The 19,586-nt window shown below is 52.3% G+C and overlaps 2 protein-coding genes across 3 annotated transcripts; both read right to left on the bottom strand.

The window, feature by feature from the left end:
* Positions 1–3,436: 3,436 nt before the first annotated feature.
* On the bottom strand, positions 3,437–7,832 carry PLPBP (pyridoxal phosphate binding protein). Of its 2 annotated transcripts, none has more exons than XM_065651615.1 (8): positions 7,737–7,832; positions 7,244–7,351; positions 7,083–7,118; positions 6,439–6,514; positions 6,145–6,279; positions 5,838–5,980; positions 5,344–5,442; positions 3,437–5,069 (listed from the first exon to the last, which is right to left on the bottom strand). In XM_065651615.1, the coding sequence occupies exons 1-8, from the start codon at positions 7,830–7,832 to the stop codon at positions 4,932–4,934; spliced, it is 831 nt and encodes a 276-aa protein (XP_065507687.1). In that variant the 3' UTR covers positions 3,437–4,931. The 2 variants fall into 2 exon arrangements, with proteins under 2 accessions (XP_065507687.1, XP_065507689.1); XM_065651617.1 differs by having other exon boundaries at positions 3,437–5,065.
* Positions 7,833–8,843: 1,011 nt separating this feature from the next.
* Positions 8,844–19,380, bottom strand: ERLIN2 (ER lipid raft associated 2). Its single transcript, XM_065651540.1, has 11 exons — positions 19,250–19,380; positions 19,048–19,129; positions 18,078–18,124; positions 17,655–17,716; positions 17,433–17,558; positions 15,971–16,044; positions 15,496–15,554; positions 14,362–14,453; positions 13,949–14,038; positions 12,524–12,603; positions 8,844–11,538 (listed from the first exon to the last, which is right to left on the bottom strand). Exons 1-11 carry the CDS (start codon positions 19,354–19,356, stop codon positions 11,329–11,331), a joined length of 1,029 nt encoding a protein of 342 aa, XP_065507612.1. The 5' UTR covers positions 19,357–19,380; the 3' UTR covers positions 8,844–11,328.
* Between the last annotated feature and the right edge of the window lie 206 nt (positions 19,381–19,586).

The raw sequence follows: 19,586 nt of genomic DNA, 5'->3' as shown, positions 1-19,586 counted from the left end.
CCTTTTTTGCACAGAGCAAAATTTCCACTGCAGAACTGACCCTCCCATGCTCGGCGCTGCAGGATGCTGGTCCCAGATCCTGCAGCTGAAGCTGGAAGAGCAACAGGAAACTGCTCGTGTCCAGTATCCGCTCCGAGATCCTGCGAGCATCTGCAGAGCATGAAAGCCCTCCCAAGAAATAACGCGGTGAGCTGTGCCTCCCACTTTAAACGCTGCAGAAAGCACGAGGGGGCTTCCCTCCTTCTGGAGAAGACGAGCCCGCTGCTCTCCCCGGGAGGGAAGAGATGGCTTGTCTGGTGTCTGATTTAGACAACAGGCACTCACAGCACAGCAAACCCAGCACCAAACAGGGAAATCACTGCAGAGCACAGGGCTCGGGCACCTCCTTTCGCTGCACCAAGCCCTGAATTAAGAAATCCTTATCCCGTTTTGTTTCTCCTCTGTAGGAAGAGCCAGGGAGATGCTCACACTCCTGTTCCTATTGCGTGAAGCTCTGACCCCAACCCAAACCACAGCTGCTGTCCCTGTTCTTCGCCTTGCTCGGGACAGCGGCTCTGCAGCCGGGCTGGAACGCGCCCTGGGAAACCCCGGCATTGACCCAAGAGCCTCAGACAGGAACGGGACTGGGCACCGATCTTGGGCCATGGAGGATGTTGGTCAGTGCTGGCAGCACCCAAGGGCAACCTGAGCTCTGGAGCTGTCTCCACAACACGTTGAAGCGATCAAACCACTGTACGTGGTCTTCAGAATTTCAATCTCCTATAAAATTACTTCTAAGAACAGTCAAAACTTTGTCCAAACTAGTAACAAATGTGAAATACCTGGCCCCAGCCCTGCTATGACGAACGAAGCTCAAACAACACTTCCCACATGCTTCGAGCCCAATGGACTTCAAGTTCTTTCAAGTACTTCCAAGCTCCTCTCCACGCTCTCCCAGCCCCGACCCCTCCTGCTGCCTCCTGCCCGGGAGACAACGAGACAACCTATTTGAAACTCCATCGCCACGGACATGCCGGTGCCGGCTGCCAAATCCCCGCGCCCCTCACTCCCTTTCCAAGGTAAAAACGCTCCTCAGCCACTGCAGGCACAGGGAAGGACAACAAGCACAGGACTCTAAATCCCTTTCACTGGGATCCAATAAAAACCTTGGCAGTTGCTGGCCTTCCTGCCGGAAACCCGATATCCCAGAAATAAACACATCTTCCACTTTGAAGGGCTGCAGCGGGTTCTGCCGCAGGGCCCAGCGGCTCCGGCCGCCCCGGGATCTCACCTGCCCGCGGCATCCCCGGCGGCAGCAGGAGCCCGAGGCAGAGCAGGGAACGGACCCAAATCGCTTGATTTTCTCATGCAAACTGAGCAAACATGACGCTGGGCACTGGGGCCGGGCCTGGCTGCGGCTCTGGGTGCCGCACATCTGGAGCAGATGCTTTCACGTAGCAGAGCTGGGCTCGGCCCCCGCTGCCTCCCTGCACATCTGCTGCTGGCACCGCACCCCAGCCTGTGCGGGATCTGGCGGGGAGGCCGAGCGCAGCTCCAGGCGTTTTGTAACACAAAGGGTATTGCCTGATAAAAGATAAATCAAGCTTTGCAGAGGAAGGGGAGTGAGCGGTGCCTGGACTCTCACCCAACGGGCATCGGACCCTGTGGAGCTCAACAGTTTCAGCGAGAGCCTGTAACGGGAGAGGCTGCTGCTCCGATGCTGGCGCTTCCCGAGGATGAGGATGGCCAGAGACAGCCAGCCCGTCTTCCTGGGAGCCAGGACAGAAGAAGCAGCACCACATCACCCCATATGGCATCACCAACTGTTTTATTCCTTTTAGAGGCAGCCGAGTCTGTGCCAGATGCTCCCCAAGGCCCCAGGAAGAGTTTTTCTCCTTGTCAAGTCCTGCTCCATGCACCGGCACAGCTCCGGGGGGTCAGCCCGGCCAGCCCCCACCCAGGGGACAGCGTGAAGACGAGTGGCACCTCAGGGGACCGCTGGGAAACCCGGGGCTGTGCCTTTGGTCCTGGAGGTGACGGCGCCTGCGCCATCGGGCTGCAACTCATGAGGGAGGAGTCGTCCCCGTGGCCACAGAACGAGCTTTCGTCTGCGGGACGCGTTCCTCCAAGGTAAATATTGACAGTGACATTGCCCCCCAAGCGGGCAGCCAGAGCCCCGCTGCTTCCATCAACCCGCCAAGTGCTTTTAATAGATGTAAATAAAGCTTGTGGTGCAGGGGGCCGTGGTGCTGGAGCGGGGAGCGGTTCATTAAGGGGCCGGGGAGCCTTTCATCTCCCGCTCCTTGGCTCCACTCCAGTGACCAACAGCTCCCATCTGCTGGGTGACCTCTGCCGAAGGAGTAGGTGGTCTGCACCCCGTGTCCCCCGGACAGGTGTCCGGCGTCACCAACACCGCAGCCACGCACCGTGCCCCGGGCTGGGGGGAGCAGCTCACAGAGGGCACTGCCCGCTGCTCCGGGAGGCTCGAGCACAGGATGAGCGCGGCAAAGCGCTCGGGGACAACGTGGTCAAAAGAGAAAACCCAGTTGGAAGCGGGATGGGTGAGAGAAAACAGCTGCGGAGCAAGGGGGCAGAAGCTCGTGCTGTTCTCTGCTGCGCCTTATCACAGCCTGCAGCTCGGAGGGTCCCCCAGCCCAGAGCACCCCCTGTGCCACAGCTCGCCAGCTCCACCAGGACACACTGGGCTCTGCCACGCAGGAGGCCACCACCAGAGCCCTGAGTGTTTTAGCAGGCGGATCAGAAAACTGTGAGACCACATGCTCTTGTGTGTTAAATAAATATCGCTGTGCCAACACGGAGCTGCAGGGCAGGGGGGCCTGATCAAGCCTCGTGTTGCCCTACAGCCACCCGCGCACACTCACCTCCCAGTTTACACCAGTTACTGCTTCCTTCAGCTTGGCAAGCGACTTGTTTCAGCTCAGAAAATAACCACAAAATGCCTGGGAGAGGAAAAGCAAGAGGGTAGGTGAGCCATAACGCCAGGCGGTGTAAGGTTGAGTCCACCCTGCTCTTCTGTAAAACAAACACTGTGAAACCCCCAAAGATGAGGATCCACGGTCAGTGCACGATGCTGAAGTACCGGGAGAGGTGGAAGGAGGGACTCGATCCAACCATCAGGTGGGAAATACAGTTATTTTTGACTCATTATTGCTCCGTACCTGCGCAGAAGCGGGCGAGGAGCCGCGGTGCCGGCGTGGGGGAGCAGTGCCGCCCAGAGGGCTCCTCCAGAAACAGCCCACTCCAGGTAACCGTGGGGTTTATTTCCCTTCTGACCTCAGAAAGCTTCACTCTTTCTGCCACCTCCATTTCAGCACCTTTCAAACCACCCTCCTCCCTCCCAAGTCTCGCTCAACAGCAGCTCCCGGTTCAGGAAATACCTTCAGTGACAACTCAGGGCGCTTATTCACAACGCTGGAACATAAAAATAACATCTTTAATAGCTTTATAGTTGGCACAGATGGTATTAAAATTCACCACTTTTTATGAATAGACTACGGAACCGCACATGGCGGAGCGCCAGGGAGGGCGGCCCAGCCTGCACGTCGCATCTACACCACGTAGCTATGACAGGTCGGTGTTTGCGTTGACTCTTCATTTACATTCAGAGTTTACAGCCAGAGAATAAAACCAACAGCGAGACTGAACCACACGCACACAGAGAAAAGCCTGGGAAGGATGTTTCTGCTGGCAACCCGTCTCCTCCTCTCAGCAGCACAAAAAAGCCCAAAAATGTGTTTATAATGCAGGTTACAGGGAACTTGCCGTAGCTACCACTGGCCAAACAGCACATGCCATAACGCAGGAGCTTCTGCTCACAGCTGAGGAAACGGTACCGCAGTGAGCGCGTCCCGTTGTGTCCTCCAGGAGAAGCGAGGGCTGTGCCGGTGCTTACGATATTAGAGAAGCTCTGCCAGGGGACACCGGGGTTTTTCAGGAACCTAGAACACGGTGGAATAACATCACCTCACTTTCTGAAGTACTTTTCCCGAAGGGCCTCTGGCAAACCCTGCTGCTGCCCTGCGAGACGGGCAAGTATTGTTGTATTTATCCTCACGCGGATAGAGACGGGACGGTGGAGGCACCACACGCTCAAGTGACCGGCCTTGGGAAGCAGCAGCAAGCTGGTGGTGGAACGAGGACCCTGCGGAAAAGCCCCATTCTGACCAAAAAGAACTTATGGCGTCAAGAACTACTACGTAGAATGAAAATAACTCCTGACACCATTTCACAAGAGGGGAAGGGGGAAGTTGAAAACATCCCAGAAGACCTGAGCAGACACAGAACCAACGGGAAAAGTTGGTGGTGTCAGCCTGAAAAGAACAAATACCGACTCCAGCCCCAAAGTCACTCCCCCACGTGCGACCTGCACCCAAAACACTGGCAACTGTGCTCCTGGTCCATCCTCCTGGGCTTGTCCGTCCTCCGTTCGAACGATGGAGTCTCTCCGGTGTCACAGCACATCCCTGTCACAGTTCCCGTGTCAGCATCTCTCACTAGTGACCCCCTCTGTGCAAACCTTTTATTTGGGGAAACATTTATAGGTCTCTGGTAATATTATAACTTGTTTAATGAAGAATTTAGTCCTCGGCAAGAACATAATCACCAACACTGCTCCAGATAAATCTTGCTCATTAGCAACCCCATCCTCTTCAGCTTCATTATCCAAGTCACTGTTCTAAATGACCCTGAAGGAGCCAGGATACTACAGTCTCTTTCAACCACAAATTTTCTTACCATTTGTTGGTTATAAAAATTTCCAGTTTCTAGGGATACTCTATAATCACAATAAACTATGAGGCATTTCTGGCCTCTGTTCTGTCATGAGGAATTTCCTCTCAGCATCCCGATGCGGTGCGGACACGGAGGAAGGTAAGGATGCATAGTGAGGTCTCCCATCAGCCGTCCTCTGGCAAGGCCACATTTTTTTCAATCTAATGCCCCTGCGCTGTCATGGTCTCTGTTTTGCCTTTAGTTTCAGCAGGGGCCTTGCCACTCGCAGCTTTGTTTGAATAATCTCGCTCTCCAAAAATCGTGCTTCCAATCCTGACGTTGGTGGATCCAACCTCTATCTGCGAAGAGACAGAGAGGAGGAGCTGAGCCACTCCCCACATGGCAGAAGGACGGTTCCCCACATTTTCGCCATCTGCAGCTCCAGCTCGGCTCTCTTTGATCCCCAAAACTCTACCCCTGGCCCAGGAGAGCTGTTTTTCACAGAACAGCACCATCAGTATCCAAGGGGAGCCCCACGAGGCCCATGTGGACGATGTCTGGGCTGGAATTTGGGGTACCCACTGCTGGTGCTGGTACGTTTGGTTCCCAGCGGCAGAAGGAACCCAGACTCACCGCGTGCTGGAAGTCCGTGGACATGCCCATGCTCAGCTCCACCTTCTCCACGGGGAGATTCAGCTTTTCACACACCTCCTGCCGCAGGGACAGCAGCATCTAGAAGGGAGGACGGAAGACGAGAGGATCACGCCCCCGACAGCCACGCTGGCTCAGCTTCAGGGTTTCACAGGTCATGATTCCTGCTTTTCCTTGAAGTCTCCTTCACACTGAACAAGAAATCCCCACACTTCCCACCAAAGCTTACTCTGCAGCACCGCATTGGCACCCGGAGATTTCCTGTTACAGGCTGTGCTACTGACAACACACTTCCTTACAAGTCTACGCATCTTCCGAAGATATCCAGCTGTGACACCAGCATGACAGAGGAGGAACACAGACCCAGTTCCTCTGCCTGGTGTAGCCCCATGCCCACGGTACAGAGGAAGGCTGACCGAAACCTCCTCTGCATGCAGGACCAGAGGATTTTTCCGTTTTCTTCTGGAAAATCTTACCTGGAAGTCAGGATTTGGACCCTTGCTGAGGTCATGCCCGATGCTGCCGATCGTCATCAGCCCCACGAATTCCAGGCTCGGACACTTGTTGATGACATGCTCCACAGCAGCCACGGTGTCTGCGGGAGGAAGGCCGTGCTTACCTGGCAAAAAACAGGGAGATTTGTGCCAAGCTCTGCCGGAGACCTCCCTGCACTCACCCCAGCTTAGAGAAACGCTTAAAGAGCACAAACCAACCCCTCTTGTTCAGGTTGTTCCTGTCAAGTCAGCAGGATGAATCTGCATATCATCAGAAAAAGCCACTTACTGTCTTCTCCGCTCGTGTTCACTTGCACCATGACCTTCAGCCTCTGAGATGACCCTTTTTTCTGCCACGAGCTGTTGACTCTGTCTGCCAGTTTCACAGAATCCACTGTTTCCAGCATGAACAGGTTGGGGACAGCTGGGGAGAAACCACAGGCTGGGGGCAATTCTCTGGCACAGAACATTTTGTACCTACAACTCTGCTCGCTCACAGAGACGGGCACTGGTGAGTTAATATACACGAGACTGTTGTTATTTGCCCCCAGGGCCACTCCACATAAAATCAAATAGAGTTTACCGATCAACTTGTTGACATTATTTTTCTGCAGATGGCCAATAAAATGCCACTTAATCTCTGGACAAGACGACAGAATCTGAAAGCAGAGAGGATCAGTCAGGTTTGAACGACAATTCCTTCTTCCCCCACACAGCACTTTAATCTCAGTTTGCCCACAAACAGCACACCAGACACCCAATCTCCTTGTGTTTACCCTGGGAGCCACAGCTCAGGCCGTGCTTGTGGTGTGTGCTGAGATTGCATCAGTCTGGAGAGGAACAGAACGTGACAAGGTGAACGGGGAAGGCAAAGCTCTTTTGTAACAGAACAGCCATAAAATGACATTTTCCCCAAACTGAGTGTTACCATTTTTTAAAAATGAGGACTCTATGTTTCCTGTAGCAGAAAAGACAAAAGGTAAAGCGCTGTTCAGACAAATACTTTATGACTAAGGCACACGTGTTCACAGAATCCTCTGGAGCCAGCAAGGTGAGGAGGGGGAATGCGGCAGAGGCAAAGAGCTAAGAATAACCTCACCGTTCATCTGAAAATACAAGGATCTGCTTCTGTCACCAATGCCCTAACAAAAACCAGGACTTTTGCTGAACAGCTCTCAGGACACGGCTACACAAGGAGACAGAATATATAAAGAACTCTGTACTTACTCTGGAGTCTGATGCCTTTTCTAGCAGCTCCTGAACCTACAAGAATTCAAGGAAATCTCTTGTTACAACCACACCAGACGTGACTGCGCCCCGAGAACGGTCTGTCTGGGACCAACATCCCCCGAGGACGCGGGGCCGTGCCCGGCGTTGCCACCACTCACGTAGTTCTCGCCGAAGCTGCGCTGCCCGTGGCTGTAGGCGTCCAGCACCATCTCCGCCGGCTTCGTCTTGCTGACGGCCACCAGCCGCGGCTGCACGGCCGGGAGCCCCTGCAGAGGCACCCAGGGTGAGGGGACACCCGGGGGAGGCTCCAACCTGCCCCACGCTCCCCGCAGCGCCCAGCTCGGGTCACCCACAGCCCGGGGCTGCCGTGCGAGGGGGCTCAATGGGGACGGGGGGCCCGTCCCCGGCTTTAATGGGGGGAGGCCTGTCTCTAAGGGCTGTGCCAGCGTCCTGCCTCCATCGCTGGGGGCAACAGACAGGCGGCTCCATGGCGGGCCCGTCCCTGTGGGGACGCGGGGCTGTTTCCATGGTGACGGGGCAGTTTCCATGGTGACTGCGGACCTGCAGCCATGGCGGAGCGGGCCTATCCCGGCGGGGTGAAGGGCTTCCCCGCCCCGCCCGCCGCGACCCCGGGCCCCCTCCGCCCCTCACCTGCGGCCTCCGCGCTGCCGCCTGCTGCACCTGCTCGGTGACGGCCCGCAGCGCCGCGGCCACCCCGTCCCCGGCGGCCATGCCCGCTCTCCACATCCCCGCCCCGCCGCTTCCGCCACACACGCACGCACGCGCGCGCGCGGCTCCTCCCCCGCGCCCCGCGGCCAATGGCATCGCTCGGCCGCGCACCGCCCACCAATGGCAGGGGAGGGGCGGAGCCCGGGAGGGGCGGCGGCGCCATGTTGGGAAGGTCGGCGGCCGCCATGGCGGTCGGCGCGAAGGGCAGCGGGGAGGCCCGGGGGGAACCGCGCTCCCCGGGGCGCTTGAGCCGGCCGCACGGGCTCCCCGGGGCGCTTGAACCGGCCGCACGGGCTCCCCGGGGCGCTTGAACCGGCCGCACGGGCTCCCCGGGGCAAGGCTGGGCCGCAGGGCCGGGCTGGGCCTGCCTGCAGCGGGCACGCCGCCCTTCCCTACCGCCACTCGCACCTTCCGTGGGTTTTGACCCAAATCGGTGACAAAGCCCATCGCGCCAATACCGCGGAACTTGCGCCCCGCACACCTCGTGCCCTGCCAGAAAAAAACATCCCAAAAGCAAAAAACCCACAGCGCACCCTCAAAAAATTACATTCATCCCACCTGCGTGAAGAGCGGTCTCCCTGGGGCACAAAATTCAGTTATTTCGGAATAAAACCTGCACCGACGCAGGGCAGGTGCCACCGTTGGCTCAGGGGCGCCGCGCACCCCGGACAATGCCGGTCTGTGTCCGGCCGGGCGGAAAGCGCCAGCTGGAACCCATTAACTGAAATATTTGCCTTAATGTGCAGAACTCGCCCTCCCCTCCCCGTATTCCGAGCAACTATGGTATTTACACAGCTGTTCAAAAACAACCAGAAGGCTCCGGCCCCTCAGTAAAACGCGACAATGATTTTTCTGCAAACTTTACCAAATCCTTGATGTTTGCACTGAAGCCTTAATACCGTGTTTTTTCACCAATCTCACGAGCAAAATGAGGCCAAAAGACACTTGTGGTGTTCGCAGGCTGGACGCCTGCTCCCCACCCTCCTACCCTGAAAAATCCTCGTCATCTGTGCAAAAAAGAGACCGGTATTAAAATTGAAGGCCATTTTATTGTCATAGCAAATACCAAAATAAAAAGGCTTTGAGTTCAATCGGTAAGAAGATCAAGGACTGTACTGGTAAAGCGTTACCGTGCTCCCGCTGCCGGCTCTCAGGTATCGGCAGTGCCACAAACCTGCGCTTTCTTTGTTACACAGAGCGGGTTTAAAATTCAGATCTTCATCTCAAGATCTCAGGTTATGGAAATTAGCACAAAACTATACAGAGATAGATGGAATACAGATTTACATGTAGTGACAGATCTAGTCTGGAAAATTAAAGGAATTATACATATAATGAAGAAAGCCAAATAAAAATGCATCAATGGATTTTGGCTTGTGAAGACTGGCATGGTTTCAACTTTGTTTTTGCCTTTTTTTTTTTTTACTCTTATTACAATTGAACTAAATTGCAAGAATACTTCAGCAGTAATGTTTTCAATTTAAAAAAGCATTAAGACCTATTTTCTCCAAACTATTGTCTTACCATGAAGTCATACAAAAACATACTTTATAATACCACTTTGGCTTATCTGGGTCTTTTCATTAGTGAAAAATACTGGCATAAAAAGTAGATTTTAGTTACTAATGGAAATCTCTAACATGAACATAGAACAACTCCAAATGAGATCATCCTTAAAGGCTGAGGTTCTATTACCTCATTCCTAAATTTCTGCTAATCCCTGTTCATAATCTTCCCACAGAGACCTATTTATAAAAATCAGGAATATTACAGCCTACCTAGTGATGCATTTTTTGACCGCTGTGTTGTCTAATAGGTCTGGAGAGGGAACTTCCCTTAACTCCTATTTTCCAGCAAATACAAAGACGTAGGAGATGGGACTTTTCTCCAGCAGAAACTGATGCTTATCTTTCATTTTGCATTTTCAAGTCTCAACAGTCACTCTCCTAACAGGGAAAAGAAAGCTCAAGTAAAAATACTGGAACCAGCAGCTGTAATTCATCAGATTTCTATCTTAGTGTGATCGCCTTATGGAAAAGATTAATGCACATTTAAAACACTGAAGAGTGAAACCAAGGGTCGTAGGTAGCAAGCATTTGGGGCACAAGATTGTAAATGCAATAAATAGGCTGGTCTCTGACAACTAAGTCAGCACTTACACTCGCATCATCTCCTATTACCATGTTGGCCGCAAATTATAACAGCAATTAATAAACAGGCTCTCCTGCCATGTGGCAGATGGATTAGGGAGAGAAAAAAAAAAACCTCTCTCTAGGCCTGAACTTTTGTCTTTAACACCCGTTCAAGCTTCGCACGCGCGTAAAACAAAACCTTATTACCTCTCTGCATCTGGTCTGTGAAGAATTAATCAGTTTTCTGAAATGAAAGGTACATTATGTAGCATTGTTCTGAGTGAAAAAGGAAAAGTTATCTTTGGACAGCCCAGAGGTTCTTTGGTTTGCTCTGACTTTTCAGCAGGAAGTTTTGTGTGCTTTGCTACCAGGAAATCTTCCTTTCACAAGGTCTATTCAGAAAAAAACCAACCAAACAAAACCAAAAACCCCAAACCAAAACCAAACTGTAACTTGGTTGGATTCATTTCAGTTCACCTGAACGTCCTCTTTCTAGTAAGACACTATAAACACTGAAATCCAGTTGGTCTTGCAGAGGCAGAAAACGTCCTGTAATGAGCACGGGACTAGTCATTCACGCAGCTACTCGCCAATAAGGCTTTTTGCAAAGTCAGGGTCCCCAAGACAAAAACGCTTTTCTTCCTGGTTGTTCTGACTATGACGACTACGACAATATTGTGCTTGGAGTCTGGTTTCGCCAAAAACCAAGCCCAATCATCCACCAGCACACTTGCACCCCTTCCCGGCACCCAAACTGCTGGCAAAAGCCTCAGAAGACCGGCTCCCCTTCGCCCTCCCCAAATAGAGCAAATGGAAACCAAACCAGCGTTAAGATGCAGAAAATGAAGAGTTTGGGCCACCACCCGCGTGACACCTGGTCTAAGGGTCAGTGACCTGCCGCTGGGACGAGGTCCGGGCCTTCCAGCAGACACAAGTAGTGTCAAAATCTAGCACCTTTTTTTAAAAAGGGGTTTGAAATAAAGTACTTGAAATTGCCAGCAAGAAAAAAAAAAAAAAGTAGCAGCAATTCCCCTCCCTCCAAAACCTCAACATTTCTTTACTTCCAACTGCTACGAATCACCTCAACCCAAAATTAAGAAAGTATCCATCCAAGCTGGCTGCAGAACACTCTAGCTAGCCTCTCCGGAATGATTTGGTCTGGATGTCCAAGAGCAGGGAGAGGTACATCTGGGACATACCTGGAGATGGCTGCTTGGAAATTACCAGAAAAAACACCCCACCAATACCTAAGCCTTTGCGTCTAATTGTCATACAAAAGACTGAACGGATTAAGTCTGATCCATCTCTTTCAATAAAGAGGGAAAACAAACCCAAACTTCCCAGTTCATGTTTCTTTTGATATAAAACGAATAGAAATCTTTTCAGTTGACGTTATGAAGTAGTTTTGTGTCCTTGCTGGTTCCTGCCCCATCCTCTTCTCGGATCCCTTCTGCCAGTCCCTCTGCAAATTTGGTCTGGCTTCCCGCATAGTCCATGAACATGTTGGGAATATCTTTGCCGAAATATATCTTGCTGTTTGCTGCGATAGCCTTGTATTTCATCAGCTGCAAGTACTCGGGAGTTAACTTCAGCTGCACAAAAAGAAAACAGATCACCAACAGCTCAGATTCAGGCAAAAGCAAATTTCATGAGCGTACAAGGCATCTGCTTTTCCACACCACCAGCAGGCACGCTCATCCTCTCCTTGGCAGAAAAGCCAGAGTGCCCAGAAGAAGGCTCTCTTTGAGTAAGGATAAGGGAAGCTCTAAATCCCGGTGACTAAATGGCAAAATAAGAAAGTGATGGAAGCAGCTGGGGAAATGTTCAGTCCAAACATACCCGAGACGGAGATGCTGGAAAGCACATCACTCACTGAAAGCCCTCGCAATGCAAGCGGCTGCACAGAAAAACACAACTGGCTTTTTCCCAGAGGGCAGATGGACAAGTGTTCCGGACAGCAGAGCTCATTCGTTCAGGATAATGACATTATAACAGAGAGGGCAGAATAACTGGGACAAAACTTCTGCACAAACATCCCAGACCTCTGTCCATTCTCACTGAACCTTACAAGACAGAGAGTCTTCCTGCTGGGTCTTTCGGTGCCAGATCAGCTCTGTCTGTTCTTCACCTGAGCAGTTGTTTGCTCTAAGCCTGCCTGTCACTCTAGAGATCTCCCTGCTCGGATTGCTCGCCAACTGGCAGCTTGGGATGGATCGACATTTCTGATTACAGCAGCGCAAAAGGGCAGCACCGAAACCAATATTCTATCTACAGAGGGAGCCACAGCCCCATGAGCAGCCAGCAGAGCCATCCCCAGAGATGACCAGATATTTATCTTGACATAAATTTATCTGCCCAGAGAAGAAAATAAATCTGCTAATAAGGATCTAGTCGTTGCAGTCTCAACGACAACTTCTGAGAGGAGATGGCTTTGTTTTGTTTTGGTTTTTTTTTTTACTTAAATAACGGGACCCAACAAACAAACGATAAACACAGACTGCTCTTTCGCTGAGTATTTCTGTACAGCTTGATGTCAGGAGCCCTGTTTCCAGGCACGGCGTAAGGAAATTACAATACCTTGTTAGCCTCGGCTATTTTCATAGCAGTGTAGCATTCAGCATCCGCTCTGGCCTTCTCTCTTGCAAGAAATGCAGCATCTGGAAGAAAATACACGCTCTCATATTCAGATTTTTATTTCCAGCCATTTGCAGCTGGAAAGTTTTAGAAGTGGCCAGTACCACATCTAAACTGTATGGGATACAAGGGGAAGAGGGAACAAAACGGGAAACCCAGAAACGGGATCTCAATTCACATCCACAGGGCTGCAGGACAACAGCATTCAATAAGTAAAGCGCAGCTGCAACCGAAGACCTCAAAGCATTTTACAAACACAAGGTTCTCATTACTCCTATCACGCAGGCTGAGAACACTCTTTCTTCTCTAGCCAGGCACTAACCCTCGCGCTGAAAACGCAGCGACTGTTCCGCTGCAGCGTGGTATTTACCCACAACGTTAGCACAGGGCTCCGAGCACAGCACAGACTGCTCTGCACACAAACGCAATTCCCCAGATGGGATTTTCTCTGGGATCCTGAGGTTTTTCTGGCACGCAGAGGCAGGCAGTTTTAACCTTTGCAGGCTCTGCCCTTTGGACAGATGTTGAAGAGCTGTTTCTCTGCAATATCAACAGTTGCGCAAAGGGTCTGATCCTGCCGCCCACGGAAATTCCCCGACTCCTCACAGAGACATTTAAGGAAAGAAACACTTCCCCTTTACTGCGCCTTTTTTTTTTTTTTTCCTTTGACTGTTTGTCTGTCCAGTGATAACAACATGGTATCAGGCCACCACGTTAAGGCTCAGATGAGTTTAATCCGGCTGGTTTGATGTGGTCTCCTGACATTTCCTCTGGGACAGGGAGCGACACGATTGCAACACATGCCAGAGAGTTGCACAGCTGGATAAACCACTTGTTTACCTGTACCAGCAGGGAGCCCTGTGAGCTGCGACACTTAATCATGTCAGCAATGGCATGGTTTGGCCTGAAACTTCCTCTCTTTTGGCTAAAAAGAGTGGTCCCAGTTAGAGCCACCAGAAAGGATGAAGGAAACAGGAATCCTCTGACAGCCAGTGACACGCATTTATAAGAAATATCCTTTTAGGACGATGCCATCTTTGTCATTACCCAAGTATCCTGAATGCCTTTGACTATCCTGAATGATTGGCTCTCTGAAAACTCCACTGCAAAACAGGCTGTGAAATGGCGGGAGAATACGAGTATTCGGACACATTTATTCAGAACTGCAATGCAGTATGTAAGGTACCGCATATATGGGCTAAACTGAAAGACTTCAGACCAGGAACTTCACCCCTGTGTCAACCTGGATGGAAGAACACTGCCAGTACACACACACCAAGAACTACTTAACTCCACGGTGAACTGCTTCAGGATCTTCAGATAAAATTTGACACAGAACATTTACTTATTGGGAAGCTCACTACTCACCTTCAATCTCCGAAATTCTCTTCTCTGTTTCCTTTTCCATCACTTTCTGTCCATACGTTATTTCGGCAACTTGTGCAATTTTTTCTGCCTCTAAAATGAAAATGAACACATCCACGTTGTCACCACGCAGCCTTCCTAATGCCAGGAGCGGCTTCACCCAATAAAGTCCTCACCACCCCTTTATGGTGGAAATTAATTGTGGGAAGTATTTCCAGCCTTGGAAGGTGTCAGTCTATGTTTGTGGGCAAAGCTGGCACCCACCTGAACAACTCTGGAGTTTCTCTGCAAGCTTCAGACGAGCAGTAGATGCAGCAGAGACCTCCAGTAGTGACCCCGGTACATCCCTCCCCGCTGTCTGGGATTTTTGTCACCCACTCCCCCCAGTTACTGCCTTGGAGCGAAGCCATACAGACCGATGAGGGCTTTTTTCCTTTCCGTCTCTGCTTCCTTCTCCACCACCTTCTGCTTCTGCGCTGCGATCAGCAGCTTCGTCTTCTCACTCTCCCTAGTGAGGCAGAAGGCGGCAGTTACAAACCGTGAGCTCACTGGAGTGCGGTCGACCACATCTCCAGGATGAGTTCCTGCTCGGTCCCTCCAGCACGTGCTCACAGACCATGCGTGTCTGAACGGGTTTTTTTTGGGCCACTGCTAATGAGGAAATTACTGAAATAAAGTAAGAAATAAAAATCCTGTAAAAGCTCCTCCAGCCAAGCAAATGGCTCTGTGCATTTTATATGCTAAGGCCCTTTTCTGTTTTACTGTTTTATGCATACACAAGTAAGTTTTAAAAGTGCGTATATGAATAAAAAACTCTGCTGCCAACCAGGGAAGAGAGACTAGAGTGAAGAACAAGTGTCTCTCAACACACACTCTGCTGTATTTCTAGCAGCAGGTGACAGGCTGGTTTGGGATTCTGCCTGCCATGACCGTACCGCACAACTTACCATGACACCAGGGGGTCAGATGAAACGCGAGGGAAGGAAAACGGACAAGAGCGATTTTATTCTGGCCTATGCAGGCTCTGCTGGCAGAGTGCTCAGAGAACATAAGCATTTCTGAACGAGCCAGTGCAAGAGAAGGCAGCTGGCTCAGAGCGTTGAAAAGGGATCAGGATGTCAAGTGCTATTAAAGAAAAGTTGTTTCAAAGCTTTGCGAGTCTTCAGCCTGTTGAATCAACAGTTCCTCCATCCCAGTCAAACAAGAGGATTAGTGAGGGAATCCATCCACCTGCCACTCACACACATGCTCTGGGAGGCCCCTCTAAAACAGGGCCAGTGTCAAGAGGAAGGAGCCCCTGGGCAAATAATTTCTATGCTCGAGTGTTCAAAATAGAGAGATACCTTCTAACTTGGGGGTGACCTGCCAGGCTCTTATGGTGACAGACACGTGCACGTGTGACGCAGCCTCAGCAGCGCCCGTCTGCACGGCAGTGTGAGGCTGAGGGGGCTGGCAGAGGCCGCCGCGATCGCCGCACGCCGTGAAAACACATTAATCTGGATGAGCGGTTCTTTTTTGGTAACACAAAGGTGCAACTCTCAGGCACTTACATGAGCTCATAATTCCTCCGGATTGTTTCAGGGATGTTTGGCTTTGTAACTCGAACTGCCTGGAAAGAGAGAGCGAAGAAAACATTGGCAAGCAGCCAACTATCAAAAGCCAAAAGGCCCCCGAGGCTGCAGAGGACGGGGCAGCGAACGCTTGGGGCGTGCTCTGCCACACAAAGTGTTCACACGCTGCAGAAACTGCGACCAGGTCCAGCCTCCCCAGAGCAAACGCAGGACTGGGTGACCTCCTGAGCGACAGGAGACGATAACCTGGGTAAACCGGTACCCAGAACAACACAAAAAACATCCAACGCATCAAAGCTAAGAGGGGATGGAAAGGATACTGTTCTCATTCCTGAGGTTAAACAAAGTCTGTATTATAAAGCAATTTTCTAAAAATGTTTCACAGCTTCCCATATCCTTGTAGCCCTTACCCCTCCTTACGATCTGCACCTCAGAGATCTCACAGCGGAATTACCTGTATAATTAATCCAGGGGCCATCGTAGTCAGGTCTTGCTGCAAGGCCAGTTTAAGGTTTTCATCAATCTGATCTGATTGGGGAAAAAAAGAAAAAGGTAACTAAAAACCCCACAAGGCAGCTTGCTGTCAACACATGCAGAATTAGCTGGAAAGGCTCAGATTTCTTATTCCTGGAAAGCAAGTACAAATGAAGTTTGATGTAGAAGTGCTGGGCTGAGAAAAACCCTCCCTGACCCCAAGGCCGGTTCCCATCTCCTCAGCACCGACCAGCACCAAACACTGGGCCAGACCACAGGAATATGGCAGGAAAAATCAAATTCTTTCTAGTGTCCCATAACCCGCAGTTTGGAATCTTTCTGAGCCAAAAGTAGCATCTTTACAATAAAGAATCTGCACTCTAACCCACCACCCCATTGACATCTTCCCAACTAGATCCTGGAGTAACATGGTCCTGGTAAATTGTGACTGATTTGGAACTGCATCTGTGCCAGCAGGAGACAAAGAAAATGGAAAGGCAGGAATGTGAAATGGCTGCATTAGTTATTTTAATAGTCCACAAAAAACCCCAGAAACATCGCTCCTATGCGTTTGGCTCACTGGATAACAGTTACTCCAGCGCAGCTAAGGAATTCCAAAAGAAACTACACACCAAAGCCCTGCCTCAGTGGAAAGCTCAAAGGACAGCAGTATTTCCAGTTGGGGCCGGCTGAGAAGTGCAAAGGGAAAATAAAAATGTAACAGCCTTGAAAACGATCACATTGCACTCCTTGGTTATTTGCTTTGGTCCCAGTTTTACCATCTGGAACTCGCGCTCCCAGCGTGGTTCAGCCAGGAGCTCAGGAAACAGCCGTTATCAGTTTCCTGCACCTGCTCGCAGCTGTGGGGACACACAACGACCCCCAGCAGCTCGGGACGCCGGAGCTCCCGCGCCAGAAAACATCCCGCTCACAAAAAGGCTTCCACAAGTCCCTCCTGTGCAAATCAGTGGCTTTGAGTTCATTTCCAGCAGTTGTCGTCAGCAGCTGCTGACATCTGAAGGCTCCATCAGCAGAGCCCGTGCAGGAGCTGCCGGGGACCTGACCCGCATTCTGTGCCTTGTGCAGGGGCATGTCGGACAGCGGAGAGCCAGGTTTCTGGGAAATCCCAGTTTGAACAGAGAACGGGGGTTTGCAAACACCCTGGGCTCTTTCAAGCACGAATTCTGTCCGTTTCGGGTCCAAAACCTGTCACAGCAACACTTTTTGTAACAGCAAAGAGCACAAGACTGGCTTTTCCATCTGGGCTTTCAAACCCCGCGACTGATTCAACAAGTCACATTTGCTAAATGCACAAAGAACGGCGCAGAATTACCACTCCCTCCTTCCCTGGAGCCCCACTAGCAGGTTTGGGGTTTGTTTTTTTTTTTTTGTTACAACACACTGAAGCACTCAGCACCAAAAGATAACAAGGAGCAGCTCACCAAACAGCTCAATGTAGACCTCCTGCAGCGTGTGGACACTGCAGAACTGGTTCAGCTCGTGGTGGATCTTGTTGAAGATGAGAGCTTTGTCATAGTCAGCGGTGTAGTTCTTCACTATGTCGTACACTGCAAATGAAGAGAGCGGCGTTAACGGCTGGGAGGGATGTCACGGGCTGTGCCGAGCACAAACAGCTCCGGGTGGATCACGGGGGAAGACCTCACCTGCACTCTGGATGAGGAAATTCACCACCTCAATCCTGTCAAAATAAATCATCACTCCTCCACTACAAAAGGAAGAAAAAAGAAAAAATAAAAATCAAGTTTGCGAGAAGCCCAGCACTCTGCAGCCAGGCAGCTCCGAGCGGAGGATTCTGCCCTCCAGCGGGCTGAGCACCAAAATCAGATTATGAAACGTGGGCCCAGGTCAGAGGAGTCAGTGCAGCCCCCAGGGACGGCTGCGCACAAACCACCCCAGCAGGACGCGTCAGACAGACAGACACCCATCACCCCGTTCAGACAGATGCCTGTGAAAACAAACTTATGGGCTTAAAGCAGCCGGAGCAAACAGTGGGGCAAAAAGGGAGAGGATTGAAAGGTTTCTAGCAAAAATGAAGGACTGTGAGGGGTAATGGCTGAACATCTCACCTGGTACCACAAGGAACATTTTTCACCTCATCCGTCTGCAGCGTGGTCTGAAGGGAGATTTAAGAAAACAGGCTTAGGGGAAAGACTTTTCCCTGCACAAATCCTGCTTGCTGATAAGCACCTAAAGCAGCCGCAGGTTTCTGCCCACATCTGGCTTTTGCAGCCTGCAGGGAAAACCACCGAAAGCCAGAGCTGGACCTGCATCCCCCTGGTCCCTCCCCAGCGGGACAGTCCTGAGAGACGCCCTCCCCCCAGAATGTCAGGGGTCGGAAGGGACCTCAAAAGCTCATCCAGTCCAATCCCCTCACCGGAGCAGGAACACCCAGATGAGGTTACACAGGAAGGTGTCCAGGCGGGTTGGAATGTCTGCAGAGAAGGAGACTCCACAACCTCCCTGGGCAGCCTGGGCCAGGCTCTGGCACCCTCACCATGAAGAAGTTTCTTCTCATATTTAAGTGGAACCTCCTGTGTTCCAGTTTGCACTCACTGCCCCTTGTCTTATCATTTCTTGTCACCAAGAAGAGCCTGGCTCCATCCTCCTGACACTCCCCCTTTCCATATTGATCCCCATGAATGAGGTCACCCCTCAGTCTCCTCTTCTCCAGCTCAAGAGCCCCAGCTCCTCAGCCTTTCCTCACACGGGAGATGCTCCACTCCCTGCAGCATCTTCGTGGCTGCGCTGGACTCTCTCCAGCAGTTCCCTGTCCTGCTGGAACTGAAGGGCCCAGAACTGGACACAATATTCCAGATGAGGTCTCACCAGGGCAGAGCAGAGGGGCAGGAGAACCTCTCTGACCTACTGACCACCCCATTTCTAGTCCCCCCCAGGTCCCATTGGCCTTCCTGGCCACCAGGGCCCAGTGCTGGCTCACGGTCACCCCGCTGTCCCCAGCACCCCCAGCTCCCTTTCCCTGCACTGCTCGCTCCGCCGCCAGGCCCAACTCAGCCCGACCCCCCGGCCCAGCAGCACCTGCACTGACTTGTAGGACGTGATGAAGGGCAGCATGAGGTGGAAGCCGGGCCCGCTGGTGGAGGTCAGCAACGCGCCGCCGCTGCGGGAGGAACGACAGACAGACAGACAGACAGAGCGGCCGTGAGAGGCGGCCCGGCCTGCGCAGGGCCCGGGACCGGCCGGCCCGCCCGCCCGGGGAAGGCCGCGGGCCCCGCCTCACCGGTAGTAGACGCCGATGTGCCCCTCCTCGATCTTGTGGATGGCCGAGAGGAAGGCGGCGGCGAGGAAGCTGAGGGACAGCGCGGCAATGGCGCCCAGCTGGGCCATGCCCGCGGCTCGGCCCGCTCCGCCGCCCGGCGCCGCTCTGACGTCATCACCGCGCGACCGCCCCTTCCGCCGCCTCAGCGCCCCGCCAGGGGGCGGTGGAGGCGCGGGAAGAGCGGGTCCGCCGGTTCGAGACCCGCCCGCGCCGGTGCCGGCCGCCCCGCAGGGCTGGGGGGCTGCGCGCCCCAAATTCCACGGTCCCCGCTCCGAGGAGTGGGGAGGGCGGCGTGGCC

The sequence above is a fragment of the Caloenas nicobarica genome, chromosome 25, assembly GCF_036013445.1.
Source record: "Caloenas nicobarica isolate bCalNic1 chromosome 25, bCalNic1.hap1, whole genome shotgun sequence".
NCBI classification, from domain to species: Eukaryota; Metazoa; Chordata; class Aves; order Columbiformes; family Columbidae; genus Caloenas; species Caloenas nicobarica.
Note: the sequence above shows the minus strand (reverse complement) of the source record. Positions and strands in the feature narration are given on the sequence as shown.

Bases quoted from the DNA above. Each gene is read 5' to 3' on its own strand.
- PLPBP (XM_065651615.1), bottom strand. From the start codon at position 7,832: ATGTGGAGAGCGGGCATGGCCGCCGGGGACGGGGTGGCCGCGGCGCTG. The intron at 7,119-7,243 runs GTGAGTGGTGGC...GAATTCTTGTAG, and splicing joins GCAGCTTCGGCGAGAACTAC to GTTCAGGAGCTGCTAGAAAA. The intron at 5,443-5,837 runs GTAAGATTTTCC...CCTCCCTTCTAG, and splicing joins GTCCAAATCCTGACTTCCAG to ATGCTGCTGTCCCTGCGGCA.
- ERLIN2 (XM_065651540.1), bottom strand. From the start codon at position 19,356: ATGGCCCAGCTGGGCGCCATTGCCGCGCTGTCCCTCAGCTTCCTCGCC. The intron at 17,717-18,077 runs GTGAGATGTTCA...TTCCTTTTGTAG, and splicing joins AATGTTCCTTGTGGTACCAG to TGGAGGAGTGATGATTTATT. The intron at 17,559-17,654 runs GTGAGGTCTTCC...CTTCATTTGCAG, and splicing joins TTTCCTCATCCAGAGTGCAG to TGTACGACATAGTGAAGAAC.